This window comes from Parus major, chromosome 1A (genome assembly GCF_001522545.3).
Source record: "Parus major isolate Abel chromosome 1A, Parus_major1.1, whole genome shotgun sequence".
NCBI lineage: Eukaryota > Metazoa > Chordata > Aves > Passeriformes > Paridae > Parus > Parus major.
In genome coordinates this window covers 51,710,632-51,727,314 of record NC_031773.1, presented here as the reverse complement: position 1 = coordinate 51,727,314, position 16,683 = coordinate 51,710,632, and the positions used below count along the sequence as shown (strand labels likewise).

General features: G+C 40.2%; 1 protein-coding gene across 1 annotated transcript in view; it reads left to right on the top strand.

The window, feature by feature from the left end:
- The first annotated feature begins 892 nt into the window (after positions 1 to 892).
- Positions 893 to 16,683, top strand: part of POLR3B (RNA polymerase III subunit B) — a 72,736-nt gene continuing 56,945 nt past the window's right edge. The window contains exons 1-9 of the mRNA XM_015628557.2: positions 893 to 958; positions 2,337 to 2,369; positions 2,900 to 2,956; positions 3,038 to 3,102; positions 3,459 to 3,534; positions 6,644 to 6,744; positions 8,944 to 9,035; positions 9,670 to 9,787; positions 10,816 to 10,924. Coding sequence (XP_015484043.1) covers positions 893 to 958; positions 2,337 to 2,369; positions 2,900 to 2,956; positions 3,038 to 3,102; positions 3,459 to 3,534; positions 6,644 to 6,744; positions 8,944 to 9,035; positions 9,670 to 9,787; positions 10,816 to 10,924 — 717 coding nt within the window. The remainder of the gene's footprint in view (positions 959 to 2,336; positions 2,370 to 2,899; positions 2,957 to 3,037; positions 3,103 to 3,458; positions 3,535 to 6,643; positions 6,745 to 8,943; positions 9,036 to 9,669; positions 9,788 to 10,815; positions 10,925 to 16,683) is intronic.

Genomic DNA, 16,683 nt, shown 5'->3' with positions numbered 1-16,683 from the left:
GCTTCTGTGAGAAGCTGCTCCAAGCTTCCCCCCGTGTCCGACAGAGGCCTTGCATGGATTAAACATGGATTGCCACGTATTAAACCAAGTCTCCACTGACTGTGCGCTTTAGGCAGGAAACCAAATGGAAGGAGTTTGAAATGTTACTCCTCTTCAGGGTAGGGGCCTTAATGCTCAGGATGGGTGGAGCCCGGACGCAACCCCATGAACGCTACTCATGTGGAACCCGAGCCAGAGCAGACGTGTATGTGTGCTATTTTCACTCCCTGCTCTTACAACTTGTTTACCAGTTATTACATTTACATATATATATATATATATATATTTATATATATGTGTTTCTTCAAACCTTACTACCAGAGGAATCTGCAGAGATCACTAGTGCTTTTTGTTTCATCTTGAACCGGGCCAGATGAGTAGCTCTGCATTTGACTGCAATTTTGGTGTCTCCATAGCACAGGCCCTTCCAAAGGAGAACAAGTAAATTTGTAAGTGATTCAGCAAGAGGATGAAAGAAGAATAAACGCTACAAGCTGATGCCTTACGTTGCTTTACATGCTAAAAACTACAGGAAAGACGTTTCAAGCCCAACTCCTCTTGGCCGCCTCCCGGGATTCAGGCGGGACCCCCAGGCGCTGCCAGGTCCGCAGTGCCTCGGGAGGGGCCCGGCACCGTGAGGGGCGGGCTGCAGTGCCCCGGGAGGGGCCCGGCACCGTGAGGGGCGGGCTGCAGTGCCTCGGGAGGGGCCCGGCACCGTGAGGGGCGGGCTGCAGGGCCGTGGCCGTGCTCAGCGCTCGGCGGCGCCCCGGCTGCGCGGGGCCGGAACCTTCGGGCGCCGCGCCGGAGCGCGGGGGGACGCGCTGCGCTGCAGCGCCGCGGTGCGCGGGTGGCGATGGAGGCGCTGGGTCTGGGTGCTCTCACCCCGGAGCAGGCGGCGGCCCCGGTCAACACGGTGGAGGTCAGCGGGGCAAGGGGCGAGCGGCCGGGCGCGCCTCGGGCTTTCCCGGAACGCGGCCGGGCTGAGCTGGGCTGGGCTGGGCTGGAAGGAGTCGCCTGCCGGCGCACACGTGGAGTCCCCCGGCCCGTGCTGCACCGCTCGGTGTGCGGGGGGAGGGTTTGTGTGTTCTGAGCTGCCCCCCCGCAGCTCCTCAGGAACCCGGGCTCGGCCTCCTGAGGTGCCGGCCTGTCCCCAGTCTGTGCCCGACCTGTGTCCCTCCCGCACGCAGTCACAGGGCGGTCTGGGGTGGAAGGGATCTTACAGCTCTTGTCCTTACACCAGGCTGCCCAGTGCCCCTTCCAGCCTGGCCTTGAAATATTTATTTAAGATTAAAATCATTAGTCTCATCCCTAGGTCATCAGTTTAATTGCGTTACTATTTAACAGATTAAACCCCTTTTTTTAGACATGACATTTAAATCATGAAAGCATGAAATCAACTGCATATAGACCACAAGGGACTAGTAGTAAAAGCCAAACCATACTGCATGTGTCTCTTTTTACTGCATTAGTTTTGCCATTATCAGATGTTAAAATGGAATCACAAGCAAGATTAGTAGATTAACAAACAACAGGCTGAAAGCCAAGAGCACCATCAGCGTTTCTGTGGATATAAGAAAGCTAACAACTTTCTACGGCGTTTTTTTTGTTATTAATTTTGTAGTATTTTTAAATAGTAGTAGATGGAGAAGCATATGGGGTCTGGGAACACTCCTAAATAAAAGGATTTTGTCTCCTGCCATGGTGGGAAAAAAGTGGGGCTGATGGAAAGAGATCTTCCCTGTGATCATCAAAGATTAGAAATTGGGGAAAGTTTGTAGGAACCTTGATATACTTAGCACTTGTCAGTACTTTTGCTAAATCTTTGTAGGATTTAGGGTCCTGGTAAGTGTTACAGAGACTTGTTTCTACAAGTGCTGGTCCTAGGTCTGAGGTTTTTTGTGTGTATTTTGTAAAGTAAAAGTTGTAGGAAATCTTCCCTTTCTAGGAATATAATCTAGAGTGTTAACAGAACAAAACCAAAAAAAGGTTAGTAGATCTTAAATGAGGACATGGTGCTAAGGAATTTCTAAGAAAAATATATTTTCACATCAGTTGCTGTTAGGAAAGACACTGTGTCATTGCATCCTGAGTAAATACTGTATAAACATGTGGTTTACTCAAATGATCCAGCTCATTTTTATCCATCTCTATTTGCTTTAGAGAGTATTTTTTTTCTTTTTTTCTCTAAATAGATCTGATTTTAAATAATATTACTGATCAAAAAATAACAAACATGCAGACAAAAAGGCTCAGGCATGTTCCTTGGAAAGATGTTTCAAACTGTTTTTTGTTTTCAGGAAAAATGGAGACTTCTTCCAGCATTTCTGAAGGTTAGTGCTGCACGCTCATTTCATGGTGTGAATACTTCATCTTCTTTCTCTACATTCCCTTCTCTAGCTTTTACTGTTTCCCAGAATACCTGTCCTCACTTTCCTGTGGATTTTGCCTTTCTTTTTAATTCCTTGCAGTTATAAATAGACTCATTCCCTAGATTGTTTTCTTGATTATTCTTGTTATTTCTTGATTCAGATTATTTTGTGGAGACATCCTCCTAGAGGTTTGCATTTTGGTGTGGCTATTCTCAATCCATACTGTATATATGTAAGGTTTTCAGATGATTTTCCTGTTTTACTGGCTCTCAGAGACCCTGTCCATGCTCTTTATATGACAGCTCCAGTGTAAGCTTGGAATTGTGTAGAACCAGAGAGTGAGCATCCAGCCACTTCCCAGGAGTTTGTCAGACGAAAGAATTTAGCACAGTTATCCAAAACGAATTATAATTGCTTATATCTTAATTTCCGCCTTGTGTGATTAACGTTATTGAAGCTGATTTTACTTGCTGTGTCCATGTATTTTTCAGGTGAAAGGACTGGTGAAGCAGCACATAGACTCATTCAACTATTTCATCAATGTTGAGGTTGGTTCTCCTGGTGGGTGGGGAGTGGCTCTTAGTACTCAGGAAAGGCTGTGGTTCCATTTTGTTCTTTTTCTCCTCCAGATAAAGAAAATCATGAAGGCCAATGAAAAAGTGACAAGTGATGCTGACCCAATGTGGTACCTGAAGTAAGCATGAGATGATTTCCATATTGGTATAGCAGCATGAGTGCTATCTCATATGTTTGTTATCAGCTAGAAATGTTTATAAGCCCTTGTGCAGGTCTAAATCAAGAGGATGTTTTCCATGACTTATCTCTTACTTTATGCAATAAAAGATGGGAAGATTAAAAGGTTTACTGCACATGCAGGCTAAATTTTAACTAATTTGACCACAACTCAAATTAGTTACTTTGGGCAGAATCATTGCTTATTATTAACCAACTTGTGTTCATCAAAGTAATTTCATTTTTCATTGTGTGTAAAATTTTGCTTCCTTCAGGTTGCATGAAAAATATTTACCTCATTTTGAAACTGTATTACAGGTACCTCAATATCTATGTGGGTACTCCAGATGTGGAAGAAAGCTTCAATGTGACACGACCTGTATCACCTCATGAGGTATTAATGTTTGCATCTGTTCTATTTGGGTTTTTTTTTATCTTAGGAATATCTTGGATAATAGCTGTGTGTAATTTTGAGTACATGCATGCTACATTAGGTAGTGCAATGCATTGCACTCTCTGTAAAAAGAAGCCTCAGAGCTTTAAGCATCATGGAATAAAGCTTTTTAATTTTATTTTAATTTTATTTTTTTTCTCTATTCAGTGTTTTTTGCTAGCTGAATTTGAGTAGGTTTCCTTGAAAGTAGTGAAAGTTCTTCTCTTGCTTAATCTTGTGGCTCTCCGTATGACAGAGCTGAACCTCATGCTATAATGCATAAAGTTCTTTCATATTTTTATTAACTTCTTTTTAATATTAGCCTTGCTACTGTCTGTGCCATACATCATTTCAGTCTCATTTTCCCTTCCAGTCTTTGGGAACTTGTATTTGATTTTTTGTTCATATTTTTAAAGTCTGATTCAGAAAGCAAACATGGAAACTTTAAGCAGAAACAGCCAGAAACTGTTTAAATTAGAAGAAGCTGCAGAAGAACATCAGCCTTCTGAAGAGTATATTTAATTTCATGGTAGTGCTGTAGGCATGTAGCTTAACGGATGGACTGTGTACTTCTGGAATAAAGATGCATGTTGGAGGACATGCTGCTGTGACTGAAATCAGAAGGTCTCTTGGTTTTGACCAGCAGGATGTAAGGTGGCTTCCATATGTATGAGAAAGCCATAAGCTGACATATCTTTGAACTTTATAGGATTGCTTTCATGTATCTAGAGCCATTCAGTTCTCTTCAAAGTGCTCAAGAACACAGTATTTCTCTCCTGCTACCCTACTTTGAGATTTATACCACTGCAACAGAGGGAGCGACCTCTTTTTGGTCTCTGAAGGGGGAACTGAACTTGGAACTTGTAGTCATTTACCTACATGCAGCCTGTTGTCAACCTCATAACTCAGTTCATGTATCAGATGCTTTCTTCCTTGCTTATCCATTTGATATTGAAATGTATTTTTTATCATCTAATCTAGGCAATAATGAAATGCATTATATGCTTTGGAAAAATACTGTAAGAATCAGCCATCCAGTGACTGCCACTTGGACGTAGCCACTTTCTGTCTTGAGTGACCTGACTCAAATCTCATTTGGTTGGATGGAAAGCTTTGAAATAAAGCAAATAACTTAGCCAGATGTAATACATGATAGTTGCTGCACCTCACAAATGTGTAGATAATACTCAATCAGTAGATGTGAACATGCACAAAATGCAAAAGGAAGCATTTCTTTCTTATGAATGAAATAATGAAATTGCATGCAAAAAATTGTTTGTGGCAAACAACTCATACTCAAGAATTCAGGTATTAATATGCTTGCTTACTGTATAATTCAAGTGACTATACATGCAGAAGGCAGCAAAATAAATGCTTATAGACCATACTGACCTTGAGTTTAGAATAAGATACTCTTATATCTTGAGTATATTCTCATTGATGCTTAATGTTATTGCATTATTTCTCTTTGTTTTCAGTGTGTTGTACACACATGGAGGCCACAGTTATTCCCTTAAATAGGATGGTGCTCAGGTCAAGCCTGGGTGCCTTGAGGAAAAAAAAAATGGTTGGATAGTTAGGAGTCTGCTGTTATATTTCTCTGTTGAAGGCTTATAAAATTCCTTCCCAAAATCACCTAAAATCATTAGATTTTTATGAGGGTCTGAGTGTAGATCAAGTCATGCCTTTCTTTTACTTTCAGGTGTTTATAGTAAGAAGTTAACTCAAGGAAGGTGATAAAAAATTACACATGCTGGAATATTACACTGTAATTTGTATTTTTTATCTGTGTCTTGTGTTAAAAAAAGCACACACAGAGAATCCCAAGGCATTTTTTTCCCGAAGTAGTATTAAAGAAGCCATCTAACTCCCTTTTTCCTCCAGTCCTTATGGGAGTTTATTGAACTCTTACAGATGATGATATTCATACAGAAGAATTTAAAGTAATTAGAATATGGAAATATTCTCAGTTACTTTTAAATTGGATGTAGTCTCTGGGAGCAGAATGGCACCTAGTTTCTTGCAAAGCATGGCTTGAAAGCTGCTGGTGTATATCAGTATTTTATTATTACAGAATAGGTTTACTTTGTAGTGTGGAGAGGAGAAGCATCCAGTTTGTGATGATTCTTGAGGCATATTTTTCCATAGAGCTGCATCTTCAATACACAGTATAATCTTAATTGCCTTTCATTTGCACATAAGCAATACACTGAAAGACTGCAGAATCATAGATGTGCAAGTCTGACTACTGTTAAACCTGTAATCCTGGAGCTGAAAGGTAAAAGCATGCACAGTGAGGTCACGAATGACCTGCTGTGAGTTGCTCTCTTGTGTTCAGCAGATGCAGTAAGGCCTGTCTTGCATGAAAAGGCACAGTACCTCGAGGGCTGGCAACATCTTAGAGTGAGGCTGGGGAGAGCAGACTAGAAAGATTGGATTAGAAATGTTTGAACCTTGAGGTATCTAATGTCCTAGTTATGTTTATTTTGCTTCTCTCCATCTCCAAGCAATTTGCAGAAAAATTCAGGGAATCTTTGCAAGAAGTGATTTTCTAGTGAGCCTTCTGTAAGTCATCTTTAGAAATGGTACCATACATGAGGTTTGCTCATTCTGCTGATAAGGTAGCATGGTGTCTCTCTTAATCTTCTGCCTTTCCATGCTGTCAGACTTCATATGGCAGCACAGGTCTTCAGCTGTTGAGAGTCTGCATATAGAAATGTCCCTGAGCTGAGCACTGCTCAGACACTGTGGTCTTTATGCCAGCTCTGCTGATTAGAACTGTTTGTTTAATTAGAGATTTTAGAAGCTAAGCTCTGCAGTGCTGTCTTCTGAAGGCACAGATCTGCTGTCTGCTTTTGAAAATCAGAGCAATTGTGTTTGGATTTTCTTGGATTTTATTTTAAGCAGGAGAGTCTGTCCAACATACTTCACTATCATGAAGATGTTGCTGAAGCTTTGCTTTGCTTGATTTCTTTGTGAGGATTTACAGGACAGGGCAAATACAGGCTGTTTTAAGAGAGATTCTTCAGCTTGAAGTCAACAGCTGACCGTGTGCCTGTTGTCCTTTCAGTGCCGCCTGAGGGACATGACCTATTCTGCGCCGATTACCGTGGATATTGAATATACGCGGGGCAGCCAGAGGATCATCCGCAATGCGTTACCCATTGGCAGGTGAGACACCACGTGCTGAGCTTCTGCTGTCATTTTTCCTTTGCTGCCATGTTGGGAAGAGTTTTTACTGCAAAACACATGTAGGCCAACCTTGCTTCCTTGTTAAAAGAAACAATGAGCAGGCAAATCTTCATGAACAGCTGTACATGATTTTTAGGGTCTAAGATACTGTTTTGCAAAAGCTTCTGATAATGTCTCCTTCCAGAGAAGGATACATATAAGGATGAATGTTGTCTCTGATTCTGTTGGTATAAAACCACAGAAGTAAATGCATGCATGGAGCTGCAAGTTGCATTATTGTAAAATTAAATCAGGCATATTTGCTTTGTAGCCAAATTACTCAGTCTTTCATACATTGTATGTAGAGTAGCATCTGTGGAAGGTGCATGGTAAAACCAGTAAAGCAAGGATTAGTTCTGCTGCACAAGGTAAGGTTTCATTTAAAATTACTTGAATTACATTTTTAGACTAGCTTTAAAAGCATACGTGCAAAAAGTTTTTTGCTGTTAAAAACTGTTCATATCCAGTTATGATTTCCATTGGAAATAATTTTCCTCATCTGTCTGTATTATATGTGTTTCCTTTGGCCAGTGCTCTTATTTGACATGCAGTTTGGACTGGGACAGGTGTTTCACTGGAGTTTGCAGTAATGGCATTGAAGTATTCCATTTTACCTTATGCCAGCTGCTTCCTGTTTCTGATATAAACAGCCAATGCATTAAGCTTATATTATATAACCCTAAAAGATTTTACTTGTCATATGAAGCTTCTTGTCTCTAGAAAGCACTTTCTCAGTGAAATATAGTGACAAGATAGCTTTTTTTTAATCTGCAGAAGTACAGAATGTGAGTTCATCAGTTTTCTTTTAAGATACATGAATATGAGAACAGCAGAGAAATAAAAATAATTTATAATATTTGAATACAGGAAATATAGTCTAATCTTGTTTTTTATTGAAGTGAAATTGAATGAATAGTCTTAGAGGTTGAAAATATTTATGTAATAGAACTCATAAATAATTACTGTTAACGTGTGTTTTAGAAAACACTTGGAACACAGTTCTTACAAAGGCTGTCCACCAAGGAGTGGAATTCTATAAGCTGGATCAAAAATCAACTTTTTGGTGGAAGAGGCTAAAGGACATGGAGGTCTTTTGGTAGATGTAGTGGTAAACTTTTTGTGTTTCGTGAAATACAGCTTTCTCTTTGGAAGCAATCTGTGCTCTCTTTCCAAAGTTTTAATGAGAAATCTGTGAGTGAAAAGGTATGTTATGAAGCTGACTATAAAATACACTTTTCAATAATAACTGCAAAATCATTGCTGGTTTGTTGTTGAATATTGAAATTGTAGAAGTGACTATTCCATGATTTATCATGGGGCGACAGAATAATTCAGGTTGAAAGAGTACAGTCTCCTGCTCAGCCTCTTGCACAGCCTCCTGCTCAAAATGGGTCAGCTCAGTGCTTCATCCTGTCAGGTCCTGAAGACCTCCGTGAGTGGAGACTGCCCAACTTCCCTGTGTAGCTCTTCCACTGTTTGACTGTCCTCATGGTGAAGAAGTTTTGCCTTATATGCAGTCTGTGAATCTTTAGTTTCTCTTTTATTTACTTAATTAAGCACTGAATTTGTTTTTAATTTCTTGGAATATCTTTCCACCACATGTTGCTTCACAAAATGTTTGCTTGCAGGCTTCTCTGCTAGGACACCAGGGAAATCAGAGCTACTACTGGGGCAGCTTCTTGCTTAGGTTATGAATTAGAGGCACTATCTCTCTGCAGCCAGAAGGTGTCATTCCTGTGTGGGAAATGAGATAGGAACTAACTTTATCTAAGGAAAACTGGTAACAGTGGATCTGCAGTGACATGTCCTTCTCTGCAGACTGTTTTGGGGACCAGGAGTCTCTGCACTAATCACTGGCCTTGGTGACCCTGCTTGTCACGATCCCTGATAGCTGCATAACAATTTATTAGGAAGTTTTTGGTTTCTGCTTGTAGGTGTCCAGTTTCAGGTCTCTTTTCAGTTACATGTTCAATGAAATAAGGTGGGCTTAAATGAAAACTTGTTGGTTACAGCATGTATGAGTTCTGATCACCTTAAATGTGTATCTCCAGTTTGTTCAGCATGGTTTTTGTTCTGAATTTGACTATTCATATTTTTCTCTCTGAGTCTGAAGTAAAATTGTAACTGGTTTTCTTGCAGAATGCCTATAATGCTGCGTAGCTCCAATTGTGTACTTACTGGGAAAACTCCTGCAGAATTTGCCAAACTAAATGAGTGTCCATTAGATCCAGGTACATTTTCACTCATGTTCTTTTATTTTTCCCTATCTGTGCTTTGAGTTTTAAGTCTTTTTCAGCAAAGAAATACCCCTTTGGTGTGTTTTCTGCCACCATTAAGTCTTTGTGGGAACTTCTGAAGTGTGTGCTTGCAACTAAAAGAAATTGTCAGGCTTTTGGATGAGATCATGAGTAGCTGGTATTTGCAGACTAAGTTTTCAACCACAAAAAACAACACACGAAAATTTTGAATATTTTATTTTGAATTTTGTATATAGTGTTATACAGTGATGTGTTGTATGAGAAAAAAACCTGAGTTCATTCATTGAAAATTAAATAGATTAGGGAAGAGTGGAGCATGATGTCTTCCAGGGTGGGAACTCTCATTTGTCATTGCCCTTTGTAAAGCAAGAATAAAGTGTTAAAAATTACATGGTATTATTTGATATGTAGGGAGGAGTTGGAGGGTTATAACAAGCAACTTCTTTGATTTTTGTCTGTCAAGTCTGTTCATTACTCTTTTAAGGGAGAATTTACTCTCCCATTGTGTACTTATGATTTACTTTCTAATAAGTTATATTCAAAGGCATATTGGATGAGACAAGGTGCAAGGGTACTGACATACAAAATATTTTTTTCTGTTAACTAGGTGGCTATTTCATTGTTAAAGGTGTAGAGAAAGTCATTCTTATTCAAGAGCAGTTATCCAAAAACAGAATTATTGTTGAAGCTGACAGAAAAGGCACAGTTGGCGCTTCTGTTACCAGGTATAGTAAATTCCTAGCATTACATAAAGGAGATAAACCCAAAGCTTTAGAACTTCATTGCTGTGGTTGAAATGGCTGTGGAGGTTTCTTCCTAGTATAGTTTAACCAGAAAAAGCTGTAGACATTCAGTGCTCCTGTTTTGCTACTGTCATTTTGTATGCTAAAACTTCAGTCCCTAAATAGTGTAGTATTCCCACAAAAATTAGTGAGAGTGGCTCATATATTTCAGGATTCATCCTGAAATATAGGAAGAGCAAGCTCTAATGTAACAAAATGCACTTCCTAATTGATGGTGCTTGATCTCAGTTTGCAGCAAGTAACATGAAGTTACTGCAGTGGAAATTTGATGAAACCTTTTTTCTGCCTCTCTATATAAAATTGGCATAAAACCTTTTAAAGGTAAAGGCAGCTGAGGAGGAAAGAAATATTTTTGTGCAATGCAAATTACTGAAAATGGTAAAGTAGTCTAAATTTGGCCTTTCCTCCTTGATCAAGTTTTGTTTCAATTTTGTTCAGCTTTTGGTTGGTTGTTTTTTATTTTTTTAAGCTGCATGCTGGTCTGCTTTATGGTGCTTGTGACTGTTCAGTGTGAGGGCTGCTTTTTCTTCTCCAGAGGTCTCTCATGTCTCTCCTAGCTACTCTGTGGTCCCTCAGTAAGTCTGGATGAGGTTAATGTGCCACCAAGTACTGTTATGTTGTTACCACTGTTGCTGCAGTACTGGTTCACAGTTTGACCTTGCTGGTTATATCAAAATTGATTATCAAAGCATGTAAAGATGATTTTAAAAAATACCGACTTTTTTTTGCTTAAGTCAAATATTCCAAGTAGTCCCCAGCACAGGTGATAATTCCCTATTACCTTGAAGTTACAGGCTGATCCCTGACTGGTTTGATGAAATCTTTAAAAGAGGAGAAAATGGGATTAATTCAGCTGAAAGATTGTTCAAGCTTGCTAAATCCTATATAAAAGATTCTAGGAGTCAGTGCAAACACTGTTGGACATGATATTCTTTTTATTTTAACTTCAGTTCCACTCATGAGAAGAAGAGCAGAACAAATATAGTTGTGAAACAAGGAAGATTTTACCTGAGGCACAACACTTTGTCAGAAGATATTCCCATTGCTATTATATTTAAGGTAATACAGCTGTTTGTTCGGGGAAGAAGAAAAAAAGGGGGAAAATGCTCTGCTGTAGCTCCAGAATGAAGATCGACAGCAGCTCTCAAGTTCATATGTAGAGAAGGACTTGGCAGGGCTCAGAAACTGTGAGCTTTTTTCCCTTGGGAAGTTATCTTTATTGTACAGCAAAAAGGAGAATAAGTGCTGTATTTTTCTTCAAGGAGAGCATTGCTGGGCCAAGAGAAATATCTGCTGCCCCCTTACTCTGCCCTCTGAGGTTGCTACAGTTCAGAAGAATTTTGGTTTGTTACGAGCTGTGTTACAAGTTGTGTTAAGGGTCATTGTTTCTGGTTTTCTGTCTGTGGAATCAAATGCATGGACTAAAGCCAGGAAAGATGGTGGGTGGACATGCTCTGTCCAGCTGCTGGAAACGACAGTAGGGCATGGCCAGGCCTTAGGGTGGGACCTGTCCTGCCAACAGCTGGGAGTTCCTTCCTGTCCTGTAATGCTTTGCTGCTGCCTGTGAATTTACAGACTGTTACGCTGTGTGTGCAGAAGGAAGTTGGGCTGCATTCTTGGAGGCACAAAAAAGCCTCTGACTGGATGGATCTAGGCAAAACTCTGTTTTTGTGTTCTCTGTAGCAGGTTACAGCACGGAAGGTTTGGAGAGGTGGTCACAGGAAATGATGTGCCAGGAGAGGGCAGCACGAGGTTGCAGCATCCGAGCTGGTCGTGCCTGAAGCGCAAATGTTATTTATGGTTTTTCCGTATTACCGCACTGCTTGGTGTGCCTTGGTACTAGAAAATAGTTTCATCATTGGGTTTAGAGTTGAGAGGTAAATAAATGGATATTAGCTCTGATTAAGAAAATCTCTTCAAATAAGGGAGGAGATCATCTGTTTTTAGTGAGCAGGGTTAACAGAGTTTGAGAAGGTATTTATGGACAGAAATGCACATAAAAGTGCCAGGATTAAGTTCACAATTCTTGTGTTGCAGGAAAGTGTAATATGGTTCTTAATCCATTTGCTCTAGTACCAAACTGCTGGATTCCACCTTGCCTTATAGACTTTTATTACTTTTTGTCACCCTGTGCTGGTACAGATAAATACCTGCTCATGTAAACTAACTGCTCTGGGTTGTTGTCTGAGGAGATGGTTGTTGGCTTGTTGTTCTAAGTAAAGTTGTACTGACTATTTTATTACCTTCTGACAATGCTATAGTTATATCCCTTGTCATAAGTATCTTTTATATTTTAGATAATATTTCTTAATTTTTCATTAATTAATTGAATAAGGGGTTGCAGCTGTTAGAAGTTCTAGGCTGTAGTGCTTTTCAATTATTCATTTTGATTTAATACGGTAGAAAATTAGCTACGCCCACTTTAACTATTGTGAATGTTCCATTCTAGCAGTTCTCATGAGTGGTCATTTCCTATAATGACATGAAGTTCAGGGATCTTCTGCCTGCTTCTGACGAGTCTCCAGCTGGAAATGAAAGCAGTCACCAGTCTGCTATTTTCCTTTCTTGGGCATTGCTCTAATGTGCTATTGCTTTGTTCTGTTTAACTGCTGGGAGCAAGATTACAAATGCAATAGCCCTCAGCCTGGACAATCCCAAACTCAGGAATGCCTGTCTAACTTCAGCTCTCTCATACAGCAGTATTATACACAGGAAATTTGTTGGAAAAGCAAGGAGAATAATTCCGTTCTGCCAACACTCAGGCTTTGGGCATGAAGTATGTGTCTTCCTTGTTACTAGCAGCTGTTCTGCTTCTTGTGGTGTAGAGATCCACATAGTAAATAAAGCTGTATAGACAATCTGAGGTCTGAAGTTTTGACTGCCTTTGAATCCTTCACTTGTACTGAAACAGCCTCATGTATAATTTCTAATTAAAAACTAAAATGAGAAAGCAATGGCAAAAATCCATTGCTCTGCATTTCGTCTCAGACTGGCATCCAGGCTACAACCAAGTTCCAAAGACCTCTGTGTTTTGACTAAGAAACAAAAAAAATAGGAATTGGTAGAAGGCTGCCATTCAGTGCATTGGCCAGCTAGAGGGGGCAGTTTGTCAGGGACTATATGAGAGACGGGGAGCAATTTTGGATTGTCTTTCTAGTCTCAATAGCTTTAATTGACCTGGCATTTTGTATGTGACTTAAGAAATAGATCAGGTGCAGAAAACCATTGTAGTGTTATAGAAGAGAAAGCAAGTATTGCAGATCTATAATCTAATGTGTATTTAAAGCTAATGCATCTGTAAGGTGGAGGTGTACTAATATATCCTCTAGACATCTTTGTCAAAAGCAAGGACTATGAAATTGAGAACATTACAAACACCACCAACTGACAGAGCTGAGGTCACCCTTATGTTTCAGGTATAAAGTCATGGACAGAGCTGCATGCTGGGGGAAGACCCGAACACAGAGTTCTCCATCCTTGCTTTTGGTGAGGAGTGAAGCCCAGGCACCTGGGCTTTGGGGAACCATGGGAATAAAGTAGATCTAAAGGTTAACCAGATCTAACCTTGATCTGGTTAGATTAGATAGGGATTGGATTGTGTGGGGTCACCCTAAAGGAGGCATCTGCATTCAGTTCATCCTTCTCCATAACTGCAAGCCAGAATCACCTTGTCCTGTTGCTTTGTTTTTTCTGCCATCCAGACCTGTAGGGATCTTTGGGATAAGCGTGCTCTGATGTTTTACAAACAGTTGTGCCAAACACATGCAAGTTGTGGTTTTGTGAAATTTAGCACGTTGACCACAACTAACTGCAATTTGATAGGCTACAAAAGGCATGTGCCTGGCACTATTCTAGGGCAGACTTGGGGTATCTGCTCTTTAGATGTGGGGGAGCTTGAGCTTTGTAGCTGTGCTAGCTGAAATAGTTTTTCCTGACCTTTTTCTTATGAGTGACAGAGCATTTGTGCCGTCCCTATATAGGGAAATGCAACTTGACTTTTGAAGAAGTGACATAAAACACAATCTTGCCCCTTAAGTATGTGTTTGTTGCAGTTTTTAAAGGGCTGTTAACTGCCTTGTAATGGGAAACAAACACAGCTAATTTTCTTCTTGCTTACTTTGTAACACTTCTTCGTTAGCTAATACACATATGCAGCCACAGGGGTGTTTATAGTGTCTTGAGCTGCCTTGCAGCCCCAAGAGACCTTTGTTTTAGCTGTGTCGGCTGTGGGCATCTCATAGGGCTGTGTGAACTGTGCACAGTGCTCTTGAATATGTCAGGCTAGGAAGTGCACATGCTTTACCTGGGGGGCTTGGACAGTTAGAGGTAGCAGTGAGCATTGGAGGAGGTGTGGGATATTGGTGTGGTATGTCAGGGTGTTTCTATCCTGAGAATCATCTGAGTTGGAGGTAAGATGGTGCTGCTGCTTTTGCAGGATGCTCCCTACATTGCAGGGAGTTAGAGCTGCTCAAAGGTAAGGGCTCTTTTTCTTTTGAGTCTGTGATCTCAGTTTGGTAGGTATGAATGAGCCCTGGGAGCTGAAGTAAGTGAAGGTTGTATGCTACATCAAAACTGGTTAGGGAAGGAAGAGGATTATAAGTAACCTACAGGGACTTAGAAGTTGAATTTTATGACCTGAATCACTAGATGAAGTATCTTTAGTTTTTGTGGGAGCTATAAGAAACTGTTCTAGGACCAAAAAGATTTGAACAGCAAGCTGAATTTCATTTTTACAAACCTGGTTTAGCCTTGGAGCTGCTAAGGTGCAGCTCCAGAGGAACAGCTGGATGGTGGTCTGACTGGATCTGCAGGATTATGGGTTCCCTTGGCTGTTGTTTCATAGCTCGTATCTTTTGAATTATGAAAGCTCTAGACCAATTCTGTCTGTGATGTCAACCTTGAACTACCCTGACATCTTTTTAATCCAGTCATCTGCTTGTCTCTGTGCTGTAATTTGGCCTGATGGACTGCAGAACTACATTCTAGGGAAGTGCCATGGAAACGCCTAGACATCATCATTAAGACGTGAGCTGGGGGAGGAAGAGCTGGGCTCACACTCTCATCTGTACATGTGTGTGTGCTCACACAAAGATGAACACAAACACATTTGGGCAGAGGGAAGTTCCCCAGTCCTAAGAAGGAGTTGATTCCACTTGGACCGCTTTCTCCCACTTGGACTCAGGATGATCTGGATATTCTGAATGCTTGCTTTGTCTTGTGTGTTTTATATCCATTGACTGCTACCCTTCAACTGTGGTCTTCAGCAGCCTGCTACTGCCTCCTTCCTCATCCTTTCACTGCCACTGTTCAACTATGCTTTTACAAAGTCTCCTTTCCCCCTCCCCATAAAATTATCCCTTTGTGACATTGCCTTCCAATCAAAAAGAAACAAGACATCTTGCTATTGCTTTGCTTTTTAAGCGTTGGGCCCATTCCTGTATGGCACGTCCTCCCTGTTTCTGTAACACAAGTAACAACCAAGGGATATTTTGTTACTGTCCTAATGATTATTCAGGCTAACTCTGGAGTACTTTTCTTGTTTGGTTTGGTTTATTAGTTGTTTGTTTGACTTTTCTTGGAAGGATAACATCAGGGCCAAATTTACTGGAAACCAAAGTGTTAAGATTACAAATCTGCTTGATCGCAGCATGGGCCTGCTGCTTGTCCTCTCAGTGTTGCATGTAGGTGGATTTCTGTATGCAACTCTGATCAGGATTGTTGAGAGTATAGAGGAGAATAAATAGGTTTACTTTTAGGCTGTTGTATTAGCACATCTTTTTCAGTCATTTGCCTGAATTTTAGTCATTACCCATAAATTAATTTCCTTCAATTTGCACATATTTAACAACACAACATATGTTGTTTGGTGACAGAGCTTAGCCTTTCCCACTCAGAAATTGAGAATTCTCAAGTGATTTTGCTGGTACTAACTCCAGCTAGAAAATCTATGCAGGCATAGATTTGTTTTACTCTCATCCTTTTGCTGTAACACTTTTGATTAAAGAATTTGTCAAGGCAGAAGAAATCATCAACCCTCTTTAATTTACTATGGCTTTCAGTTTTTAATGGATTAAAAAAACATAATAATATTCAGGTTGAATTTTTTCCCACCCAGTTTTTATATGACACTTAAGATTTGGTTGCCATCCTTGAATTAACTTGACAAGCAGAAATGGGGTGATATCAGCTTGCAGCTGATGTGCTTTAGATAAATATATTTGTGGTATACATGCCTAGAATGGCACAACAATTTTATTCTTCTAAAAAGTTCTAGATTAAGTGCAATAGTTGTATGAGTCTAATTGTTCCTAAACTAGTTTCCTGGTCAGCTATTAAATCCTAGACACATTAAATTAAATTAATTTATTAATTTATATATTTAATTTATATATTTTGTTTATATATTGAATAAATAGTCCAGCTATTAAATCCTGGAAACTTACTATTGTGAAGCTTTCATGCTTTTGCAGACTTACCTTGTGAGTCTGGCTCTTAGGTCAGGAGGGGTTTTGTTAACTTCTCTGCTGAGGTGTTTTTAACTACTGTGTGACCTTATTTAAAAGGGTGAGGAAGTGTAATAATATTTGAGAAACAGAGATCTCAACCACAATATCATATGGCTAACTTCTGGTTCTGAAAAGAGCCTTGAGATCAGTGGGGTGACTACTTAATGGGATCAAACTATGATGAAACACTCTTACCTGGTGAAGTAACTGTATCTTGAGTTGGCACTCAAGTTTGTCTGTGATGGTGAAATTGAGATCTGGGCTTTGCATTATTGACAGAGGAGAGTCCTCGCACTGTTCCGGGTGTGTGAT